This window comes from Lepisma saccharinum, chromosome 5 (assembly GCF_977018435.1).
Source record: "Lepisma saccharinum chromosome 5, izLepSacc3.1, whole genome shotgun sequence".
Lineage (NCBI taxonomy): Eukaryota > Metazoa > Arthropoda > Insecta > Zygentoma > Lepismatidae > Lepisma > Lepisma saccharinum.
The window spans coordinates 84,779,611-84,805,603 of NC_139233.1; the positions used below are offsets into that span (position 1 = coordinate 84,779,611).

Consider the following 25,993-nt stretch of genomic DNA (forward strand, 5'->3'; position numbering starts at 1 on the left):
ATATACTACTCTTTTCTTCAAATTCTAGAACTTGGGCCAAATTAAAAAATAAAAAAGAAGTTGAAGATGTTTGAAAGTTACTTCAGTTGAAAGTGGAAATGCATGTTAACACGAAAGCTCATAATTGTGAAAATATGGGATTCTAAAAAAAGAAAATTTTGGGTAATTTCTTATTTTTGTTTTCAAAATCATACATGAATGAAAATTATTTTACCTAAATGCCATTGAGTGAACTTATCTCAGCATAATGTCAAACATGAATGACCATACCTTTATTTTTCACCTTGGGCATTTATGATATATAATTTAAGGCTATTGTGAATGAGCACATATCTCAAAGCTGTGTTCACATGAAGAAAGAAAATAATCAATACTCATATTTATTCTTTATAAACTAAAACATCGAGAAAGGATAGGATGCTGCCGAGGACAATTTTGGTAAATACATGAGCTTATTAATTTTCAACGTTAATTTTATTAGTAGAATACTTAGAAATATTATTACCGGTAAATGTCTGTTATACGGCAAACACATTTCTTCATTTTTACAGAAGAAACTACTTACGGAAATGAGTTTCTGTAGCATTTTGAAAGTTCGTGGAGGTATTTTCTGTTGCTGCACAACAAGAAATAAGCACTTTTGATATAATAAACTTGCATTTTGTGCAAAGCGACAACATTACGCTGTTGTTTCCATTATGTACCTGCAGATGGCGCGAATGTCGAAAGTCACGCTGTCTTGCCAGTGTTTCCAAACGTGCCTTTTTCTTTACAAGAAAACGCTTTTTTAAACTATGTTTTTTAACGTAACCCAACCTAACCTAACCTTGCCGGAAATGGTCCGTGAGGCTATCGTGAATGGTTTTTGGGGCTATCGTGAATGGTTCGTGGGGCTATCGTGTATGGTTTTTGGGGCTATCGTGAATGGTTTTTGGGGCTATCCTTCAATGGTAGTAGTGCTATTGGGGCGCTTCAAAATAGTACTTAGTAGGTATGGTCTTTTTTTACCAATTGAATATCACTTTTTAACATACTTTGACAATTTTTTGTCGATGTTTTAGCGTTTAGCGATGTTTTAGTACAAATTTTCACTATACTCATTTTTCCCCCACTCGTACTTGGTAGGTATATCATGATGTTACGTGATACAACTTAACCTATCCTTTTTTTACGATTATCAATCGAATATAAGTTTTTGACATACTTTGACAATTTTTTGTCGATGTTATAGCGTTTAGCGATGTTTTAGTACAAATTTTCACTGCACTCATTTTTTTTCCCTACTCGTACTTGGTAGGTATATCACGATCTTACGTGATACAACTTAACCTATCTTTTTTTTTTACGATTTTTTAATTTTCTTACGATCCTAAGTGATATAACTTAACCTATCATTTTTTTTATTTATGCACCGAACTAACCTACAGGGGGGACTCTGTTTGTTTTAATATTTCAGTATTATAAGGTTTTCACAAATTTTATATAACCTAAAATGTGTTGGATGTTGATTTTTAGTATGTGGCAATTTTTTATGAATTTAAAACTGTTCCGTCACCCTCTCGTTCTTCACGTCGTGGACGAAGGACTTCTCTGCAATTAGGATGACGCTGCATAGAGTATCGGCAGGCAGCGCGTCGTGGAACTCGCAAACACCCACTCTACAAAAATTCTACTATATGATCTTTCACTGACTAAACTAACCTACAAATAGGAATTGGCAGCACTGACTTATAAACCCACTGGGTCTTCTTGGCATGTTTTTTCATGATGTGTTGCCAGGCTATTGCGCATCTTGGCGTATACAGTGTATATATTTTGAGAGGGGGGTTATAGCTTTTTATGCTGTACGAATACTAAAAACTTGACAGTGACAACCAACAGAGTAAATAAACCTACATGCAGAAACTAACAACACTAGTTTCTGACAGTGAATTTGAAATAAAATATTAAACAAAATACATGAGTAAGCACTGTGATTACAAATAATACCAGTGTTATTACACATTCATTCTTATTTTTCGAAGTTGAATGGAAGCACGTGTTTTTTACGCTCTCGTAATACTGACCTTGCCCCAGTGATTTTAAATTGCTTCCATCCGGTTTTTTTTTCTGTGTTATTTCCGCATGCACGCAACATTCGCTTTCAATAGTTTAATGAAATACAGAAGGAGTGTTAGTTTAGCAGGCTCCGAGTTTTACAATTTATTAAATTAAACAATAATTTATGTAAGAATATACTTGTACTTACCGAACACAAAATAATAAAAGCACATGTGAATCTTTGCGTGCGTTCATGTTATATGACGACTGAGTAAAAAATAATGTTGACTCCCCGAAAGATAAAAGTTCCTGGTTCGACATCAGATGCATGCAAATTTTATGTTTTGCTCTCCAAAATCTTGATTTCTATGTTTGTGCTATTTGCCATACAGCAGAGGAGAAGAGGGGAGAGGGGAGGAGAGGGGGTACTATTAGCGCCATCTATTAGCAAACAATAGAAATAAAAAGTAGCGTCAAACTTTTTCAACACCCAAAAATTTTAAACGTCCTCGCGTAGTAATACGATCTAGCTGAAGATGTTTGAAGGAGTACTCTTAGTCGACGAAGCTAATTGCTAGGGCCCATATATTGCTAAAATGTTCTTTGATTTGCATATTTCTCATATCGCCATATGTTGTTCTAGTTGACTTCTTCCAAAAAAAATGCTAATTAGCGAGAGTTAATTAAGCAAGGCAAGTAAAAGAAGCAAATAGGACAATATGTGGTGGCGTGAGAATATGTAAAAATTCGATAAAATTCGAATTAAAATTGGGGGATATTTTGCATTTTTTCCCTATAATGTACAAAACATTTACCGTACATAATCTTTTCCATTTACAACAGTATAAAATAAGAGGAATGTGTGACAATATCTATATTAATTAGGAAAGTATGTTCTATGCTAGGTTAGCTAATTGTGTCTTCTACAGCTTTATTGTATAGACGGTGTTAAAGGCGGAGCTACTGCGGAGCATGCGCACTCGTCTGCCCCCCCCCTCGAACATCCGGTTATGCTTACAATATTATGGATGTTAATATGAAAGGGCAAAGTGGAGATTCTTTTACAAGGAAATAGGGTGTCAGCTGCGTAGCATATGGTTGTACAGTTTGATTGGGAACAAATTTATTGAATCAAGTATCACTTCGTAGGTTTCCGAAGGACGTAGACAGACGAAACCTGTTGATACAAGCAAAACGAGAAAGGATTGGTACCCGGGAAAGAATATTTGCGATTTGCATTTTGTTACAAGCATGTTGATCGTTTATCTGCGTATTGTGTTGTGGTGAAAAGCATGCCTTTTAGTGAGGCTTCAAACCGAAGCGACACAGGCCCATTTAGTCTATAAATAAGCATTTACCACTCATGGTAAATCAAGTCTTAGGCGGCACAATACATGCCATTGGGAATCTGAGCGACACGTGCAGCTTGTCGTGCTTCGATTACACACCGAAGCGACAAGCAACAGCCTTTTTACTCTAAATGAAACAATTCATCTTGCATACGAGTACAACAGAGCGAGGCGACACGATGTATTGTACTGAGAAAACAACAGTCCAGTCCAAGCGACAAGTGCATTTTCTCGTGGTGAATTGGTTCGAAAGGAAGCTTTCAGACTGCTGCGATACGTCTCTCTTGGAAACCAACATTAAAAAATAAACAACACCTTCCGAACGACAAATTGCAGGTGTCGCTTGTTGCTCGGACTAGACCGTTTTATCAATACCTTACATTGTGTTGCCCCGGCCTGTTATTTGTGCAAATGTGACTGATGAATTGTTTGCTTTAGATCGAATGCTTCTGTGCGAAATTCTGATATCACTTGTTGCTTCAGTCTGAAAACTCTCTTGTTGCTTGAAGTAAATTCGTGCGGGTGAAAGTGGCATGCCATATCATAGATTTTTCCTAAATCCCTTATGCAGAAAGGAGACGTTGAAAGCATATATATTTACTAGCATTTGTTATGTGTCATTACAGCTGCAGATTTGTTGGCAAAGATTCACTTAAGCATATTTTATATCATATAATAGTATCATTAGTTTTATAGAATTATCTTTCCCTTACTTTTCTATTTATAAAATAATTTAATATACTGTATAAATGTTCGTCGTACATGATATATTTGTATGTACGTAGTGTGTTATAGAATTGGCGGCTACAAAGATAAGTCATATTTTAATAATCTGTTCTGCAGTTGATCATTCGATGGATTCTAGACGTCCATTTCTTCATAGTAGAATTTTAACAAATGCCTTTCTTGATTATCGTCGCACAATTGATTAAAATAAGCGCCCATTTCTTACTTCGTATGCCGGTGAATTTGCACTGGCAATAATAGGGATTGACTTAAACCGGAAGTTACGGGAGGACCGGGTAAGACCTCACCAATGTTTATGTTTACATTTTTAATACGATTTATAGAGGGAAGATGGAAAAAGAGAGCTCTACGGAAATTGACGCTCTTAACAATATTGTACGCCCGTGAAAATTATATATATAAATAAGATTTAAGCGTATTATCTGCTTTCATGTCAGATTTTCCCAACTTGTGAGCTGTAGTGTTTAGGTGATAAGCGATCTGCTCAAATATGATATTGTTGATAATATTGTACGCCTGTGAAAATTACATATAAATAAGATTTAAGCGTATTATTTGCTTTCATGTTAGATTTTCCCAACCTGTGAGTTGTAGTGTTTAGGTGATAAGCGACTTGTTCAAATATGATATTGTTGACAATATTGTACGCCTGTGAAAATTACATATAAATAAGATTTAAGCGTATTATCTGCTTTCATGTCAGATTTTACCAATTTGTAAGCGGTAGTGTTTAGGTGATAAGCGACCTGCTCAAATATGATATTGTTGACAATATTGTACGTCCGTGAAAATTATATATATAAATAAGATTTAAGCGTATTATTTGCTTTCATGTTAGATTTTGCCAACTTGTGAGTTGTAGTGTTTAGGTGATAAGCGATCTGTTCAAATATGATATTGTTGATAAATATTGTATGCCCGTGAAAATTATATATAAATAAGGCATAAGCGTATTATCTGCTTTCATGTCAGATTTTCCCAACCTGTGAGCTGTAGTGTTTAGGTGACAAGCGACCTGCTCAAATATGATACCCCACCGTTCGGTAGGGACGCTAATGTGGCAATATAGCACGGCGTAGTGCTTGCTTCTTTTATGCAGTGCATGTTCATTGGCTAGCTAGTAACTAGTGTTGCCAACTGTAATAATGAAGCACTATTTCTGTCATGGAAGGGGAAAAGGCAGGTAAAGTGGCGGTGAGTTTTGTTGGATTGGAAGCACCATATTTTTATTTTATACTAAGTATTTGACCGGTTTGACGTTGTGTGCGTGTATTGCGTGTGTGTATGTAAAAGTGTGTGTTTGCTAATGAACGTTAAATTCCATAATGCCTCCAGTTCTGTCGAAGTTGAAATCAAAAACCTTGCATAGCCAAGCTCGGGAAATTTTAAGCAACGTGCACGAGTTCATGAAGGAGGAAGCCAGTCATGGTGTTAGCATCCCAATAAAGCATTTTGGCAAGAGAGCAGCGAACAGCAGCAACAAATTGTTCATATTTCATAATTTTGGAATTATTCAAAATAAATAAATTATGTAGCTCCAACATTATTTCAACTCTGGCTCCGGCACGTGTTCTTGTAGAAATTGCATAGAGGAGGCTGTTATTTTTGCTGCTTAATGCGATACATATTGTTTTCTGTGTTAAAATTGCCATGTTTTGATGGGTGATAAGCCTATTGAAAACTGTGATCGAGCGAGATATTTTTTTGCGCTGAATAGTATTGAAATAGCATAAGAAGTCTTATTATTTATTTTATATTTTGATGTTTTAGTTAGGAATATATTGATTTTCAATTTTCTGTTGCTGCGTAATGACCGGGGGGGGGTCGAAATAGAGCGGCATCTGCCGCTACCTCCCAGGGAGGCAAAATGACTAGTGCCGGCCCTGGTTCATAACAAAAGAAAAAGCCGCGCAGCTTATCGTCTAGTGGCAGTATATGTACTTGTTATTGTTGTGGAAGCCGGCATTTTTTGTAAATGTACAACAAAGGCAACCGACTGTCGCCGATCTCAGAGAGGAAATAATAATACTGCTTCAGGAGGAGTGTTATGGTGCAATTGTAGCGGTTTAACACGTTGGCATGTTATTATCTGCCGTTGCAGTTCCATACCAGTGTATACGGGTTTTGGAAGTGAAAAGTTAGAACGCCACCAGTGCCATTAATGCAATGAAAAATAATATATATATTTTTTTATTTTGTTTGAAATCACTCAAATAAGGAATCGTATGAAGAAGTCTTCTTTGCAGCATTTTTGGTAATTTTACTTATGTGTTAGTTCATATTTTGCGAATTTTTAGTCCATATGTATGTAGCTACATACAAAGTTACTTGTTAGTACATATTAATCCTAGTCCTGGTATAATGCATGACGTTTAAAACTCAACGTTAGATAGACCTGAATTCTCTAATTTTATTGTTGTACGTAACAGCTGTGCATCGGCGCACTGCAGCGATTTTTCTATCTGCTCCATTACCAACACTGCTTCTTTAGTTGTTTCGCGCATCGCACGGCAGAATTATCTGCGCTGGACTCTACCCAGTGCGGCGACCTGTTCACCCAGCGATGCGTCTCTGCTCACGAACTTTTCGAAAGCTGCGTGCTCTAACTTTCTGTCTGCTTCGTGACGTGCATCCAGATCCGTCTGCGTGGTGTTGTAAGCGATGTCGTGATTTTTGCATGCGGCGTCCAACGGATTCACACCCTTGCCCCCTCTCTCCAATTTTTTCTCGAGTTTGGTACCCGGTCCGCAGTACTGGTAGCCAGGTAAATGCATCTGAAAAGATAACTTGTCACTTTTTGAGAACAGGCGCCTGTACGTGTTCTCGAAAAGTTTGGAGCAATCCAAATACCAGCAACTGATGAAACTGTACGATGGTCTGGACATTGCAACGTTCCCCCCTCGGAAATAAAACCACTCGACGATTGTCGTGAAAATTCAGTCGTTGTGTTCGACGACGCCATCCTGGAAAATCAAAATGAAATTCGCAACTTTTTCACGCAAGGTCGTCACAAAGGAATGGATTGCTTCTACCTAGCTCAAACGTTTTCCAAAATTCCAAAACAGTTACTACGCGACAACGCTAATTTCATATGTTTGTTTCGTCAAGATCATACCAACCTCAAGCACGCGTACGATGACTACGTAGGTGGAGACATGAACTACAATCAATTTTCGGAACGCTGCTGCTCTACTTGCTGGAACGGTGACGATTTCGGATTCGCGACGATCGACATGACGAGGAAACCCAACGACGGAAAATACAGAAACAAAATCAACGACTTTCTAAACGTTGCAACGTTGTGAGAAACGACGTATATAAATAACGTCATGACGAAACGAAAAATCGAGGACGAAAATCTCAAGCTTCGCGATTACCTCGCGAAACGCTTCAAAGGTTGGAAATCCGAGAATCGCGGATTCTACGAAGAGAAGAAACGTCAGGATCAGCAGTCTAGGTAAAGAAATTAAAAGTGTCACGGAACAAAATAAAAATTTGATTAATGAACTCGTACCGCTCGCAGCTAAAAGTTACGCCGTACCCACACCCATTTCGAGCATTCGAACTGAAGGATGCACCGGCACGACGTCGAGCCATAGGCAGCACGTCTTCGGATAAAATCGAGTTGGGGCCTTTGGCACGAGACTACCTGAGCACGGGATTGTATCCCAGCATGGAAACCAGCGAAGGCGGCGGTGTGGTGTGGAAGATTGGGAAATCGAAGGTGACCTTCGAAGGCAACGACATTAAAGTCAATTTAGGCGACAAGGATAGTTGGAACAGGTATCCGGGTACGGTGGGACTGTGGGAACTCGTCGCCAAAAAGCAGCCGAAAGATTACACCGACCAAAGTTACAAGGAAATTCTGATCATGACGGATGCCTTGTACCAGAACAACGACGCCTCGCAGAATAGGGTGAAATCGAGCAGCGGCGAGAAGTACAGGAATCTCATCAAACCGATTTGGAACCAGGTCAAAACAGGGAGCGGCGTCAAACGCTACAACACGTGGAGCGTCGTCGTTAAATTTAGAACCATCACTGACATATTCGTAAGGATAAATCCCTTTACGTCTAACGAGTTCTACGTCTACGTTGGGAAAACTAGCTCTAGTTATTTTAAATTGATCGTCGGTGAGTTTGTTCGCTAAAGCATCCAGACTTGCAGAGAGAAATCTATACGAATCCAGGAAGCGCATCTCGATTGTATTTTTCGTTCCCGGAATCGACACTTGCTTGCTGAGACTAATGTAGCGTTCTTCATTCTCGGCCAAGACACCTATACGTTTCGGATCGTAGCCAAGATGTCTCACCAGGTGGTGAAAATCATATCCGCTTCCGTTGTGAAAGAATATGGGGATGAATTTAGGTTTTTGGATTTTAAGATTGCACGTGTTGCAAATTCCACCTATGTAGTTTCCGCTGAAATGATCGTGGTGGAATATTTTTTTGTTCTCATCAGTGAAACTTTGATCACATACCGGACACACCTCAGTGGAATTGTAATTTTGAAGTTCATTTTCAGTTAAAGGTGCCATCGGTTTTGATGTAAGCAGTACGCTACCAATTACCTCAACCTCCTCCACCATTTTTTCCAGGAAGTGTTCGATTACATTTGGCCCGCGGTATATATATGCTTCATTTATTTTATCACGTCGCACAACAACATAGCCGAAACTATTAGGTTGATGAAGCTGGTACGGCGTTGTGGAGGAAATTTCAGGATCCGGTTCGCAGTAGGAGAGTGGTTTCAGGAAAGACTCGAAATCTGCGACGATGATTGCGGGATGTTCCAACAATGCCTTGTGCATTTTGAATTCTTCGACTTCGTTCGTTTCGGGCATCAACATTCTAGCCGGTCTGTTGTCGCCGCAATAAATTTTATGTTCAGCAAGTTTCTCGATAGCAATTTGACGACTATGAAGATTTTGATGATCACGTCGGTCACGATCGTCGAACGTGGTTAGGCATCTCGGGCAAACTTCGATGCAATGTTTATGCTTGGTTGATTGACTTCTGACCAAACGTGATAGTGAACGAATTAGCGTGTAGTGATGAACATCCTCGTTTGAAATTAGAAGGAGATTTATTACACAGGCATCGTCATCGTCGATATCGCTTATCCTGACAGGGTGCACGAGATATTTATCTGACGTGAAGGAATACACATTAATAGCGATGCGTTTTCCTGTACAATTTTCGAACTTTGTTATATCCGACAATGTCACCGGGTATTCGATGTCAGACATTACACTTTGAAAGTCGGTCTCGTATTGTTTGTAATGTCCAACCCACTGTGGATTATTTTTGCAATGAACAGGATGCAGTGCAGCCAACACACACCAGAGAAAACACTTGTTATCGCTGTTCTGTATATTTAACACAGCCCTCTTGTGTTGAATGTTCGGTGGAAGAGGAACGTAGCTGGAGGCGCGAAGAGGCGAGAATTGATTCACGTAAACAGTTAACATGTGAGGACTTCCACATAGAGACCATCCCGACCCTTTAGCCTCGAAATCGTCATGTTTCTTAACCAGCTCGTTGGAAACTTTATAATAGAAGTTGTCCAAATTTTCGACGTCCGCCAAATAAAGAGTCTGGTTTTTTGTACGATGATAAAAAATACTTGTTGTGCCATCAACTTTCTTGTATTCAGAAAACAGAACAACGTATACTTTTATAGAGTTGTTTTCAAGTTTATCTTTTAAAATATTTAGTACAGATGTTTTCGTTTCATCCAAGAAACTAAGGATGTCACGACCTGGTTCTGACTTAATTGAAAAATCCTGGAGTTGGTCGTTAAATGCAGATCTAATTGGTTTGCGTTCATTAGATAATTTAATTTGCTTGGAAGTGGAAGCTTCCGTTTCTGAATTATCAATTTTCCTTTTCGATGTTCCTTGTTCGGTCGATGGTTTGCAAATTTTGAGATGTTTACTTAAATTTGTAATGCTGATCATCTTTCCGCATCGAGCACAGGGCTTAGAAGGTAACGAACGATTAATTCTCGAACCTGTTTCGCTACATCTTGCCCTGTGTACCGATAAATTGTTCCTTGAGATTAGCTTCCCACAAGTAACACATTCAGTTTTATCATTTTTACGATTGAAACTGGTGGTGGATGCCATTGCTTTCTCCAAAATCACAGAAATCAAAAAGTCTAGTATATAGCGACACAATTTTCAGGTATGTTATTTTATATAGAATTTCTTGGAGTGATTACAAAACTCAAAAATTCAATCTACTGTAAATAGAATTTCAGGTATGTTATTTATATAGAATTTCTTGTGTGCGAATACAAAAACTCAAGAATTCAATCTACTGTAAATACAATTTTCAGGTATGTTATTTTATATAGAATTTCTTGGGGTAATTACAAAACTCAAAAAATGAATCTACTGTGAATATAATTTTCAGGTATGTTATTTTATATGGAATTTTCACGGGGCGTACAATATTGTCAACGGTATTATATTTGAGCGAGCCGCTTGTCGCCTAAACACTACAGCTCACAGGTCGGGAAAATCTGACATGAAAGCAGATAATACACTTATGCCTTATTTATATATAATTTTCACGGGGCGTACAATATTGTCAACGGTATTATATTTGAGTGCGTCGCTTGTCGCCTAAACACTACAGCTCACAGGTCGGGAAAATCTGACATGAAAGTAGATAATACGCTTATGCCTTATTTATATATAATTTTCACGGGGCGTACAATATTGTCAACGGTATTATATTTGAGCGAACCGCTTGTCGTCTAAACACTACAGCTCACAGGTCGGGAAAATCTAACATAAAAGTAGATAATACGCTTATGCCTTATTTATATGTAATTTTCACGGGGCGTTCAATATTGTCAACGGTATTATATTTGAGCGCGTCGCTTGTCACCTAAACACTACAGCTCACAGGTCGGGAAAATCTGACATCAAAGCAGATAATACGTTTATGCCTTATTTATATGTAATTTTCACGGGGCGTTCAATATTGTCAACGGTATTATATTTGAGCGAGCCGCTTGTCGTCTAAACACTACAGCTCACAGGTCGGTAAAATCTGACATGAAAGCAGATAATACACTTATGCCTTATTTATATATAATTTTCACGGGGCGTACAATATTGTCAACGGTATTATATTTGAGTGCGTCGCTTGTCGCCTAAACACTACAGCTCACAGGTCGGGAAAATCTGACATGAAAGTAGATAATACGCTTATGCCTTATTTATATATAATTTTCACGGGGCGTACAATATTGTCAACGGTATTATATTTGAGCGAGCCGCTTGTCGTCTAAACACTACAGCTCACAGGTCGGGAAAATCTAACATGAAAGTAGATAATACGCTTATGCCTTATTTATATATAATTTTCACGGGGCGTACAATATTGTCAACGGTATTATATTTGAGCGAGCCGCCTGTCGCCTAAACACTACAGCTCACAGGTCGGGAAAATCTGACATGAAAGCAGATAATACGCTTATGCCTTATTTATATATAATTTTCACGGGGCGTTCAATATTGTCAACGGTATTATATTTGAGCGAGCCGCTTGTCACCTAAACACTACAGCTCACAGGTCGGGAAAATCTGACATGAAAGTAGATAATGCGCTTATGCCTTATTTATATATAATTTTCACGGGGCGTACAATATTGTCAACGGTATTATATTTGAGCGAGCCGCCTGTCGCCTAAACACTACAGCTCACAGGTCGGGAAAATCTGACATGAAAGCAGATAATGCGCTTATGCCTTATTTATATATAATTTTCACGGGGCATTCAATATTGTCAACGGTATTATATTTGAGCGAGCCGCTTGTCGTCTAAACACTACAGCTCACAGGTCGGGAAAATCTGACATGAAAGCAGATAATACGCTTATGCCTTATTTATATATAATTTTCACGGGGCGTTCAATATTGTCAACGGTATTATATTTGAGCGAGCCGCTTGTCGTCTAAACACTACAGCTCACAGGTCGGGAAAATCTGACATGAAAGTAGATAATGCGCTTATGCCTTATTTATATATAATTTTCACGGGGCGTACAATATTGTCAACGGTATTATATTTGAGCGAGCCGCCTGTCGCCTAAACACTACAGCTCACAGGTCGGGAAAATCTGACATGAAAGCAGATAATGCGCTTATGCCTTATTTATATATAATTTTCACGGGGCATTCAATATTGTCAACGGTATTATATTTGAGCGAGCCGCTTGTCGTCTAAACACTACAGCTCACAGGTCGGGAAAATCTGACATGAAAGTAGATAATGCGCTTATGCCTTATTTATATATAATTTTCACGGGGCGTACAATATTGTTAAGAGCGTTAGTTTTTGTAGAGCTCTCTTTTTCCATTTTTCCTCTATAGAGTGAAGTTGTAGAAGACACAATTAGCTAACCTAGCATACAACACACCTTCCTAATTAATATGGATATTGTCGCACATTCCTCTTATTTTATACTGTTGTAAATAGAAAAAATTATGTACGGTAAATGTTTTGTACATTATAGGGAAAAAATGCAAAATATCCCCCAATTTTAATTCGATCCACCTCTGAATCGAATTTTTACATATTTCCACGCCACCACATATTGTCCTATTTGCTTCTTTTACTTGCCTTGCTTAATTAACTCTCGCTAATTAGCATTTTTTTGGAAGAAGTCAACTAGAACAACATATGGCGGTATGAGAAATATGCAAATCAAAGAACATTTTAGCAATATATGGGCCCTAGCAATTAGCTTCGTCGACTAAGAGTACTCCTTCAAACATCTTCAGCTAGATCGTATTACTACGCGAGGACGTTTAAAATTTTTGGGTGTTGAAAAAGTTTGACGCTACTTTTTATTTCTATTGTTTGCTAATAGATGGCGCTAATAGTACCCCCTCCCCTGCCCTCTCCCCTCTTCTCCTCTGCTGTATGACAAATAGCACAAACATAAAAATCAAGATTTTGGAGAGCAAAACATAAAATTTGCATGCATCTGATGTCGAACCAGGAACTTTTATCTTTCGGGGAGTCAACATTATTTTTTACTCAGCCGTCATATAACATGAACGCACGCAAAGATTCACATGTGCTTTTTATTATTTTGTGTTCGGTAAGTACAAGTATATTCTTACATAAATTATTGTTTAATTTAATAAATTGTAAAACTCGGAGCCTGCTATACTAAAACTCCTTCTGTCTATTGAAAGCGAATGTTGCGTGCATGCGGAAATAACACAGAAAAAAAAAACCGGATGGAAGCAATTTAAAATCACTGGGGCAAGGTCAGTATTACGAGAGCGTAAAAACATATGCTTCCATTCAACTTCGAAAAATAAGAATGAATGTGTGCATACAGAACACATATGCTTTCTTTTCACAGTTGTAAAATCATATAAATTGTGCATGAAGTAAGTTGCGGGAAGGCTCTCTCAATTAGGTACAAGTATTGTACAATTAGGTACAAATTGTTGTACAATTATTTCCCCCAGTTGCCCAGTTGGAGTTGGGGGCATAACACTGGTACTATTTGTAATCACAGTGCTTACTCATGTATTTTGTTTAATATTTTATTTCAAATTCACTGTCAGAAACTAGTGTTGCCAGTTCCTGGATGTAGGTTTACCTACTCTGTTGGTTGTCACTGTCAAGTTTTTAGTATTCGTACAGCATAAAAAGCTATAACCCCTCCCCCTCAAAAATATATACATTGTATACGCCAAGATGTCCAATAGCCTGGCAACACATCATGAAAAAAACATGCCAAGAAGACCCAGTGGGTTTATAAGTCAGTGCTGCCAATTCCTATTTGTAGGTTAGCTTAGCCAGTGAAAGATCATATAGTAGAATTTTTGTAGAGTGGGTGTTTGCGAGTTCCACGATAGGTTAAGTTATATCACTTAGGATCGTAAAAAAAAAGATAGGTTAAGTTGTATCACGTAAGATCGTGATATACCTACCAAGTACGAGTGGGGAAAAAAATAAGTGCGGTGAAAATTTGTACTAAAACATCGCTAAACGCTATAACATCGACAAAAAATTGTCAAAATATGTCAAAAAGTGATATTCGATTGATAAAAAAAGAGGATACCTACAAAATATGATCCTCAAATAATAACGTTCAAACAGTACCTAAATAAAAAAAATGATAGGTTAAGTTATATCACTTAGGATCATAAAAAAATTAAATAATCGTAAAAAAAGGATAGGTTAAGTTGTATCACGTAACATCATGATATACCTACCAAGTACGAGTGGGGAAAAAATGAGTATGGTGAAAATTTGTACTAAAACATCGCTAAACGCTAAAACATCGACAAAAAATTGTCAAAGTATGTCAAAAAGTGATATTCGATTGATAAAAAAAGAGGATACCTACTAAGTACTATTTTGAAGCGCCCCAATAGCACTACTAATGGTTCGTGGGGCTATCGTGAATGGTTTTTTAGGGCTATCCGTCAATGGTTCGTGTGGCTATCGTGAATAGTTTTTGGGGCTATCCATCAATGGTTTGTGGGGCTATCGTGAATGGTTTTTTGGGCTATCCATCAATGGTTTGTGACTGATGACATAATGAACACGAATGTAGATATTTTTCGGTTAAGAAGGTGGAAACATTGCATACCCACTCCAAATAAAAAAAAACACAAGCACGACGCGTGATGATCCACAGCTGTGTGCGCCATATTGCATGTTCCGCAATGGAAGAAAGGAACCAAAAGAATTACTCGTAATGTGAAAATCGAAGTTATTTTCGTGTAAAAAGCATAATGGCACCTTCAACTATGTTCCGCAATACACAATTGGTAAGCACGAACCATCCGAAATGCAAAATATCCGATTTTAATGTGTCTTCGATATAACAGAGATTTACCATTACGAGTAACAAAATTTTGGACCCTTGTTAATGGAAAGGGGGGAGAGACTGTGAAAAGAGAGGAGGAGAAAAAATCCCAAAATAAAAACACTAACCTTTTATATGAGCTGGAATGCAGAGTGGTTCGAGAGCAAGTTGTGCTAAGGGTGTTGACGTAGAAAGGCAAATGGTCGAAGGAGAAGACGGGAGTAAGGGAGTTTGATTAGAGACAGGAATGAGAGAGCATAGATGAGAGGAGAAGGTCCTCACAAAACCCAGGTTCGTGTTGTGTTGTGGGGCAAGCAAGGTATTTTTTTCCAGAGGAACAATTTCCCACATAATACAAGGTATCATATATTTAAAGGGAGTGGTGGCATCTTGGGTAGTGACAGGCACGTATCCAGAGGGGGGGCTTGGGGGGCTCGAGCCCTCCGAAAGTTTTAAGTTTACACTAGATAAAATGAGGTTTTTGGTTTCTTGTGGTGTGAAATAAAATAATGTGACAATAATTTAAGGAGAGAAATAATTATCGAGGCAAGACGGAGAATATTCCGTAACTCTGTTATTGATAATAGCACGTATCCAAGATGGGGCACAGGGGCTCGACCCTCTCTCCAGGAAATATTTCAGTTTATGTTAGATAAAATTAGGTTTTTGGATTCTTGAATAATGTGAAAATAATGTAAGGAGAGAAATAATTATCGAGGCAAGATGGAGCATGTTTCATACCCCTGTTATTGTTAATAGCACGTATCCAAGGTGGGGATGAGGTGGCTCGAGCCCCCCCCCCCCTCAGGAAATTTTTCAATTTACACTAGATAAAATTAGATTTTTGGCGTCTTGAATAATGTGATGATAATTTGGGAGAAATAATTATCGAGACAAGATGGAGAATGTTCAATAACCAGGGACGTCGTTAGGGGGGGCACGCGGGGGCACTGGCCCCGGCAAACGTCCACGTGGCCCCGGGAAACTGTTCTGTATTTGCTGGAAATTTTACTTTGATGACAAATATTGCAAAATAATTCTTCAGTAAATTTTGCTTGCAGTTTGAAACACTTCTTCAATTTTCAGTAGCACGAAATCAAGCAAGGCATTTCTTTCTTATTTCCCTGTTTCTTGCTTGTTGAACACAAACAGATGATTGGGAGGGATGCAGTTAATGGTTTTGTGGTCCGCCTCGGTCAGGAAAGTCTGAGACCTATTGAAAATTGACTTTTCCTTCCTGCTGCACACCAGATCCAGGATCCCCCCAAAACCCGCACTTTCTCTTCATCTGACCCTGCACAGGCTCCATGGGCACCGAAAGGACGACACAAACAGGGAGATTTAGCTACGGGTGGCTAGAACTTTCTGCGTTAATTATTTTATGGTTCAGAAAAGATATCCCCATGCGTTTCAAATTCCAAGAACAGAATTCTATTGCTTGTCCCTTTTTCGGCACGGGAATGAATGACATAGCGGTTCTTCTCACATGCACTCAACCCTCCTGCTAATGAGCTGCCCTGCAAGGAGGGAAAGGCCACTTTCTGAAAATTCGGAGAAACATCGAAGCGGTCGGTTCATCTGTTGATTTGGTGGACAGTTGATATCTGTCAGTTTGAAGTAGGATTTGTTGTCCGAGCGGTGGTAAGGTAAACTTCTGTAAACGCGAGAAGATAGCACCTCGAAGTGTTTGTGATCTCAAGTAGTGGGATTGACTGTATTACCAGCACCACTTACAAGTGTAGAAAGTATGAACCCCCCTCAAGCAGATTTGGCTATACTTAAAACAAGCTCAACATGAGCATATGAGCTTTTTGCTCAAGTGTGGAACCCTGTCTAATCCAAGATTTTTGTAAAAATGCCCTCGGGAATTTCTCGGAAAGTATGAGCCCCCCTCTGGCAGATTTGTCTACACTTAAAACAGGCTCAACATGCCCATATGAGCTTTTTGCTCAAGTGTGGAACCCCGTCTAATCCAAGATTTTTGTAAAAAATGCCCCTCGGAAAGTATGACCCCCCTCAGATTGATTTGCCTATACTTATAAAAGGCACTTCTGTGAGATTGTTGTCCATAAATTTGTTAAAAATATGCCCCTCTTGATATTTTTTTTTGCCACACTTAAAACTAGGCCACCCACACCCATACACACCCACCTATACACACCTACACCCACCCACACCCACCCACGCACACTTCCGGTCCACTTCCGGTCCACTTCCGGTCCACTTCCGGTTTGCCTACTTCCGGTCCACTTGTGGCCAAGTTGTGGCCTATTTCTGCTTTTTTTATCCAGCATAGAGTTTTGATTTGAACCCCAAGAAATTGTATATAAATACCAATACCAAAAATATCAACACACACACACATACACATACACACATACACATACACACACACACACACACATACACATACACACACACACATACACACACACATACACATACACACATATATACACACACACAAAGCACAGTGCTGAACCCAACTGATATTTTTTATCCAGCATAGAGTTTTGATTTGAACCCCAAGAAATTGTATATAAATACCAAAGCCAAAAATATTAAGTGTATACACACATACACACATACACACAGCACAGTGCTGAACCCAACTGATATTTTTTATCCAGCATAGAGTTTTGATTTGAACCCCAAGAAATTGTATATAAATACCAAAGCCAAAAATATTAAGTGTATACACACATACACACATACACACAGCACAGTGCTGAACCCAACTGATATTTTTTATCCAGCATAGAGTTTTGATTTGAACCCCAAGAAATTGTATATAAATACCAAAGCCAAAAATATTAAGTGTATACACACATACACACATACACACATACACACAGCACAGTGCTGAACCCAACTGATATTTTTTATCCAGCATAGAGTTTTGATTTGAACCCCAAGAAATTGTATATAATAAACAACAACAAAAATGCCGAATCAAAAACATTGTAATCAATGCAATAAGAATATATCCAGCCCCGATTGGGCTAAGCACCAAAAGATTTGTAACCCAGACAAATACAGAACTCCCACAAAAATATGCCCCAAATGCCATAAAAAATATAGCATGCAATACTTCACATATACACATAAAGATACTTGCTCTGCACAGTCATCAATATTGCCCTCACAACCATCTACATCTGGTCTGAAAAGAAAGCATGAAGCACCTGTTAATGCTGGACCTGCAAAACAGCCACGCCATGCACCCATCCATAGCAGTTTTAACGGCCAATTAAGAGATCACCGGTTTGTATCAGAGCCAAGATGTGACATTAAGAATTTTTTGAACAGTATAAATTCTGATCTGCAGGCAATTCTAAATGCACAAAATGGCTCTTATAAACTGTCCCTTAAATTGTTTGCACAATATAAGAAACCAAATGGCACAAAATTTACACAGCCCCACATAACAGAAACTGTACCGGTATATTCAAACGCAAATTCAGACACAATAATAAGCAGCTTGATAAATCAATTGAATATTAAACACTCTGAATTTGCAGCAAAAGAGTCTGGATGGAGCCTATGCGGCTCTCCACACAAGTTATATGTTAACATTTCTGAATTCAGCCCATTACAAGGTTCTACATATCTGCCATTACCTGCCAATATTAAAAACAAACAAGCCGTAGTTAATATAAAAAATACCGACCAGAAATGCTTTTTGTGGTGTATATTAGCTGCTTTGTTTCCAGCTTCAAGAAATCCTGAGAGAATAACTTATTACAAACAACATGAACACAAATTTGATGATGCAATGGAGGGTTTAGAATATCCAATGTCTGTTCAGAATATTGATAAATTTGAAAAAAAGGCCAGGAATATCAATGGCAAACAATTATCTATTAATGTATTTATTTGTTCCACTGGCAATTGCTCGATAGAACCTCTCAGAATCAGTACATTTGATGATGATTCTGCTGTTCCGATTGATCTGCTCTTAATTGAAGGGGATGGCACATATCATTACACTCTGATACATAATCTTGAAGCTTTAGTCAGAAAACAACTAGACAAATCCAATACAATATTCAAGTTGTGCAGAAGATGCTTAACTGTATTTTATGGTCAAAAAATGGTAAAAGGGGTTCGTGAAGAGAGTGCAGAAATTGCAAAAAATAAGTTAATTGAGCATTTAAAATACTGTAAAAATCATAAACCTGTTCATATGGTGATGCCCAATCCAAGTGAAAATTGCAAATTCAAAAAGTTTGAAGCCTTGTCGGAACACCCAGCATATATTGTCTGTGATTTTGAATCAAATCTGAAACCTCTTGCATTCTGCAATCCAGATCCTGAAGAATCTTCAATTACACCATACCAGCTACATGAACCTTCCAGCTTTTGTTATATAGTTATACGGGATGGTGTAGCTAGTGAGCCACACTTATACATGGGACCAGATGCCATCAAAATATTTGCGCATAGAATAGAAAATGAGTGCCGTGACATAGCATCTAACATCTTATTAAAATCAAAACCCATGTTGCCTTTAACAGAGAAACAGATTGAAGATTTCAACAATGCAGAAAAATGCCCGGTATGTGATTCTGAATTTTCAGATACAAATATCAAGGTGAAACACCATTCTCATACAGATGGTAAATTCTTAATGGCCCTGTGTAATAGCTGTAATATTAAGATCCAGAGACCAAAATTTGTCCCCATATTTTGCCATGGAGCATCCAATTATGATTTCCATCATCTGGTCAGATATGAGGGGTTTGACAAGCAGAATTTAAATATTTTAGCTGAAAATGATGAGAAATATATATCTATTAGCAAAATAATTAAAGTTAATGGTGTTCCTATTCACATAAGATTTCTTGATTCTTACAGAATTTTATCTGCTAGCCTGGCTACACTGGCCACTCAATTATCTGATGATCAATTCAAAATCACACGTGCATTGTTTCCAAATCAGGACCTGAAATTAATTAGGCGGAAGGGTGTATATCCATATGACTATGTTACAGATTTTTCTAAATTTGATGAGTGTTCTCTGCCACCACAAGAAGAGTTTTACAGCAAAATCAGAGGATCTGGAATCACTGATGAAGATTATCACCATGCCCAATTGATGTGGAACAATTTAAATTGCCAGACATTTGGTGATTATCACATGGCATATTTGAAACTTGATGTCACCCTCTTAGCTGATATATTGCAGGCATTCAGAAAATCTTCCATGCAAAATTATAGACTGGATCCAATATATTTTTTCAGTGCCCCGAGCCTAGCATGGTCTGCAACGTTTTTGAACACTAACATGCATTTGGATCTGATCCACGATCAAGATAAGTATCTGTTTATGGAGAAATGTATAAGAGGAGGGATGGTGCAATGTTCTCAGAGATATGCAAGAGCCAACAACAAATATATGCCTGATTATGATCCAGCCCTGCCATCAAATTTTATACTTTATGTGGATGCCAACAGCCTGTATGGTTATGCTATGATGGATAAACTGCCGTATGCAGGGCTTGAGTGGGTTGAAAATTTCAATATTGAAGATCTTAAAGATTTTGATGACAGCGACTATGGCCTATTCTTAGGGGTTGATCTGACAATTCCTGATGATTTGCACAATAAATTTTCTGATCTGCCCCCAATTCCCGAGGTTCAGTGCTCACCTGGCTCTAAACAGAAGAAGCTCATGATGACTCTGGAGCCGAAACAGGGTTATGTCATATATTACAAAAACCTCCAGTTCCTGATGAAACATGGTGTTCAAGTGACCAAAGTTGGAAAAGTTTTGAGGTTCAGGCACTCAGAATGGTTGAAACCATACATTGATACAAATACAGAGCTTCGAACATCTGCAAAGAGCCAATTTGATAAGGGCTTGTTTAAATTGATGGTTAATTCTGTGTATGGCAAAACTATTGAAAATGTCAGGAAACATACCGATGTTAAAATAATTACTGACCCCAGCCTGAGCAAAAAATTGGTTGCAAAGCCTAATTTCAATTACAGAAGAATTTATGATGAGCACATGGCACTTTTCAACATGAAGAAAACAAAGATTAAGTTTGATAAACCTATTTATGTAGGGGCTGTGATATTGGAATTGGCCAAATTACATATGTTAACATTGTATTATGATGTGTTGAAACCTTTTTATGGTGATAATATAAAATTGATGTACATGGACACGGATAGTTTTATTCTTGATATTAAAACAGAAGATGTTTATCAAGATATGTCACAGCCTGAATTGTTTCAATACTTTGATACCAGTGAACATACAATAATTAAACACCACAACAAAAAGGTGCCTGGCAAGTTAAAAGATGAGACACTTGGTGATGTTATTGTGAAATTTGCTGGGTTAAGTGCCAAGATGTACACTTTTGAAACATGTAGTGGCGCTGTTGCCAAAAAGGCCAAGGGTATTGGCAAAGTAACTGTTGAAAAAGAGCTTATATTTGAAGATTATGAAAATTGCCTCAAATCCCAGAATTTAATCAAAACATCAGAATCTAGAATTCAGAGTGTGGATCACTTATTGACTAGCAATATTGTAAGAAAAGTGGCCCTGGACCCACATGATGATAAGAGATGCATTTTATCATGTGGCATACATACTCTACCATGGGGTCATTGTGATTTGAAAAATGGAAATCAATGCCCAATTACAGAGCATGATTTGAAATAAATAAACATGCCTATGAACATATTTGGGTTCAAAAAACAGGCTATTATGGAGCTGCCAACACCACAACCCTCTTCTGATATGATATCTAAACTGAGTGGCTTGTTAATTATTCATCTGAACAGCATACTTACAGATGTTGATGATGAAACGGGCAAAATATTGTACATATTTAACAATAATTTAAATCATTACCAATTACCTGTAGGTGGGCAATTGCAATTTATTACAACCCCTGAGGGTGATGTCAAGATTTCAATAGCGAGAAATATTTATAGAATTAAGCACTCAAACATGATTTCTGGCACTGTTTATACTGTTTCTGCTGGTGACTGCTTATATATTGAGGTCCCTGGGTCATATGACAAGCTTATACCCTTTTTTATAGAATTAAGAATCAGATACTCTATAATAAATAACCACTAAAACAAAAATTCCTAATGATATATTTGGCCATACAAGACATGAAGATCACAGTGATGAGATTCTGATGCTTGATGTCAGAGTCAAGAAATTAAGAAGTGATTTACAAGCTTTACAAACTACACTCAATGTCAGTCTTCAATTAGAAATTACAAATTTACAATCACAATGCATGGACCCTCTTCTTAAAATTGATTCTGAACTCAAAGTGCTGCTTCAAAAATATACTGACCTGGCAACATTGGATAATTTTCAAAGTTTAGAAGAAGCTGTAGCAGCTCTTCAAGCCAAATTTAAGACCCAGGCTAACAACTCTGAGCAATTGAAACAGCAATTGGAAGAGCAAATAAATAATGTCCAGACACAGCTCCAAACAATTGTCAAAAGCATAAAATCACAGGAAGATTTTGATCTAGTGATTTCCACTCTAAAGGAACAGATTCAATCACTCCAAATACCTAATCTGGACCCCTTGAACAATGCCATAGCCGAGGTTAAAGAAAAAATTGAGACACTTGAAAATTTTATGAACAATTTGCCATCTTCTGATGCTTTGAATGCAATAACTCGGAGTGTTGCAAACATCAAGCTGCAACTTGAAACATATGAAGATTTTGGAAAAATTCAAAGTACCATAACCCATCTTGAGGGTACAATAGCAGCAGTGCAAAGTGATTTGACAAATGTACAAGAATCCCGCCTGCCCGGTATTGTAGATACCCTTGTCAGTGTCCAGCAACAGATCACAAAGCTTGAAAACCTCAACACTGAATCTGAGCTATCTCATTTTCATCACTTGATCGATGATATCCAAACAAAGCTTGAAATTTTACAGCAATCAACACCCTCTCAGGCAGATATAGCCCTGCTCCAAAATGCTATGCAAAATGTGGCTGATGCATCTGAATTAAACAATGTGAAATTGGCACTTGAATCTTTGCAGAATACAGTATCAAATCTTCCCACATCACAGGAACTTAAAAATATTAAGAGGGCAGTGAATCGCATATTGAAATCAGAAGATATCAAGAATATCCAGGCAGAGATCAAACATCTCACTCAGACAGTGGCCACTCTACCAACCAATCAACATATTAATGAACTGCATGCCCTGTTTGAGGATATCAGAAGACAGGTCCATGATCTTACTGCTCAAAATTCAAAATTGGCAGTTGTTGAAAATTTACAGCAAATTGTAGCTAATATCAAGCAACAGCTAGGGACCATGGAATCCAATCAAGCAAATGCTCTGTCTGTTTTTCCCACCCAGCTTCAAGAGATTGTGCAACAATACAAGAAACTTGTTGTGGACATAAAAATCAAGCCAGGCCATGATGATGTTGTTAGGACCATCAATGAGCACCTTGAATCTGTAACAAGTAGATTGCTTACAGCAGAAAAAGAAATAACCGGCATAATCGAGAATCCAAAACATACAGTAATTCTTGAATTGTACAGCATCCCCAACAAAGAATATGATTCACCATTTACACCAGGTGGCAAAATATATATGCTGTCCCCTGCACAATTTTATTACCAGTTTTTTGTTGGGGGCACACTGAGACCAATCAAGATCAAATATTGGCTTCAACCACAGGCACACCACTACCCCACCTTATCAATAACAAATGCTGACAACAAAGTAAAAATCACCAGTGTAGAGTTAGAGGATTTTACAGATCCCAATACATTAGAAACAGCCTATACTGAAGATGATGGCACTCTGGAATTTCATATACAAATAGGAGACAAATTATATTTAGAAAATCCTGCAGTCTCAGCTGCTGAACACCCCATAGTTGCAATATTCTTGTTTTCATATTATGTCTAGAGAAATTATTGTTGATGAATTACACAGACAGGCCAGACATAATTTTAAGAGACTCCCAGTAGTCACAAAGGGCATAGATGATTTATGGCAGAGCGACTTGATTGAAATAGCAAGTGGACAGCTGAAAAACTTAGACAAAATCAACAAGGGCTACAAGTATCTACTCACTGTAATAGACACATTTTCAAAATTTGCCTGGGCTGTGCCACTCAAATCCAAGACTGGAAAATGTGTTACAGAAGCCATCAGGACAATCATCAATCAGAGTGGAAGATCACCGCGCTATTTGCAAACAGATAATGGCAAAGAATTTTATAATTCAGTGTTTCAACAATTTATTAAAAGCCAGTCAATACAACATTATTCGAGTTACAGTGACCTCAAGGCCTCAATTGTAGAGAGATTCAACAAAACCCTAAAAAATCTTATGTATAAACAATTTACCCTCCAAGGTAATTATAAATGGATTAATATTCTTCCAGAACTTCTACATAAATATAACAACTCGGTCCATTCCACAATCAACATGAAACCCTCTGAAGTAACTTCATCTGATGAGCAAAAATTGATCAGCACTGTTTATTATCCTAGATACCAGCCAACAACAAGAAAGGCCAAATACAGGGTGGGTGATCAAGTAAGAATCAGCAAATATAAGCATTTATTCAAAAGAGGCTTTACAAGAAACTGGAGCACTGAATTATTTACAGTGGTTCAAGTTAAACCCGGGACCCTTAACACATATATAATAAAAGATCACCGAGGAGAAATTCTCAAAGGCAGGTTCTATGAACAAGAGCTCAGCAAAACTAAACAGCCTGACACATATCTCATAGAAAAAATCATCCGCAGAAAAGGCAACAAGTTATTTGTCAAATGGCTAGGACTTCCAGAACACAGCTGGATCGATGCAAACAAAATAATAATATGAACACCTGGGATGTTATAAAGAGGCTGCCAGATCCTGAACAGCAGAATAAGAGAAATGGCAACTTGCTGCCTGATAATATTAGGTGTCTTATTGTTGGGCCATCTGCTTGTGGTAAAACTACACTAATGGTTGATAATTTTTTATTGGCACCCAACTGGTGAGACTGGAAAAACAGGCACTTGTATATCTTCTCTAAGAGCTTGGAACAATTAAAATATCAGCAGCTGATGAAGCTATATGATGGATTGGATATTGCCACTTTTGAACCAGATGTTAAGCCACTTCATGAATGTCTCGATAATTCTGTTGTTGTGTTTGATGACATTATACTGGATAATCAAAACAAGGTTAGAAATTTCTTTACACAGGGGCGGCACAAAAACATTGATTGCTTCTACCTGGCACAGACTTTTTCTAAAATACCGAAGCAGCTGATCCGAGACAACAGCAATTTTATATGTGTGTTTCATCAGGATCATACCAACCTCAAACACATACATGATGAATATGTAGGTGGGGACTTGAGCTACAATGATTTTTCCAAGTTTTGCAGCAGGTGCTGGAAACAGGACAGTTATGGGTTTGTCACTATTGATATGACAAGAACACCCAATAGTGGCAAATACAGAAATAAAATCAACAATTTTCTAGACATTGAAATATAAATAAATAAACATGAAAAGGCCAATCATTGATGATCTTAAATTAAGAGATTATCTTGTAAAAAGATTTAAGGGATGGAAATCAGAGAACCGAGGAATTTATGAACAACACAAACAAACAGAACAGCCTATCATTGATGCTATTAGTGAATTAGGTAAGAATATCAAAACTGTTACAGAGCAAAATCAAAATTTGATCACAGAGCTTGTACCTGTAGCTGCAAGGAACATATTAGATTATCCAATCACCCCACTTTCCAGTATTCATACACCTAGTCCTATTGCTCCTAGAAGAATTGAAGCTACTCAGGATCCTATTGAATTGGGTCTTCTTGCTCAAAAATATTTAACCACACCTAAAGACAATAAAGATGAGGTGTTTGGCTTATATGCTGACACAGAGCTTGATGGCAGCATCATACATAGAATTGGCAATTTCAGAGTAACATTTATGGGGGATGATCTGATTTTTTATTCAGAATCTCG

The 25,993-nt window shown here is 37.8% G+C and overlaps 1 protein-coding gene across 1 annotated transcript in view; it reads left to right on the plus strand.

Annotated features, from left to right (window-relative positions):
- The first annotated feature begins 315 nt into the window (after positions 1 to 315).
- Positions 316 to 25,993, plus strand: part of LOC145988126 (cilia- and flagella-associated protein 70-like) — a 210,283-nt gene continuing 184,605 nt past the window's right edge. The window contains exon 1 of the mRNA XM_083122956.1: positions 316 to 438. Coding sequence (XP_082979082.1) covers positions 418 to 438 — 21 coding nt within the window. The 5' untranslated portion in view covers positions 316 to 417. The remainder of the gene's footprint in view (positions 439 to 25,993) is intronic.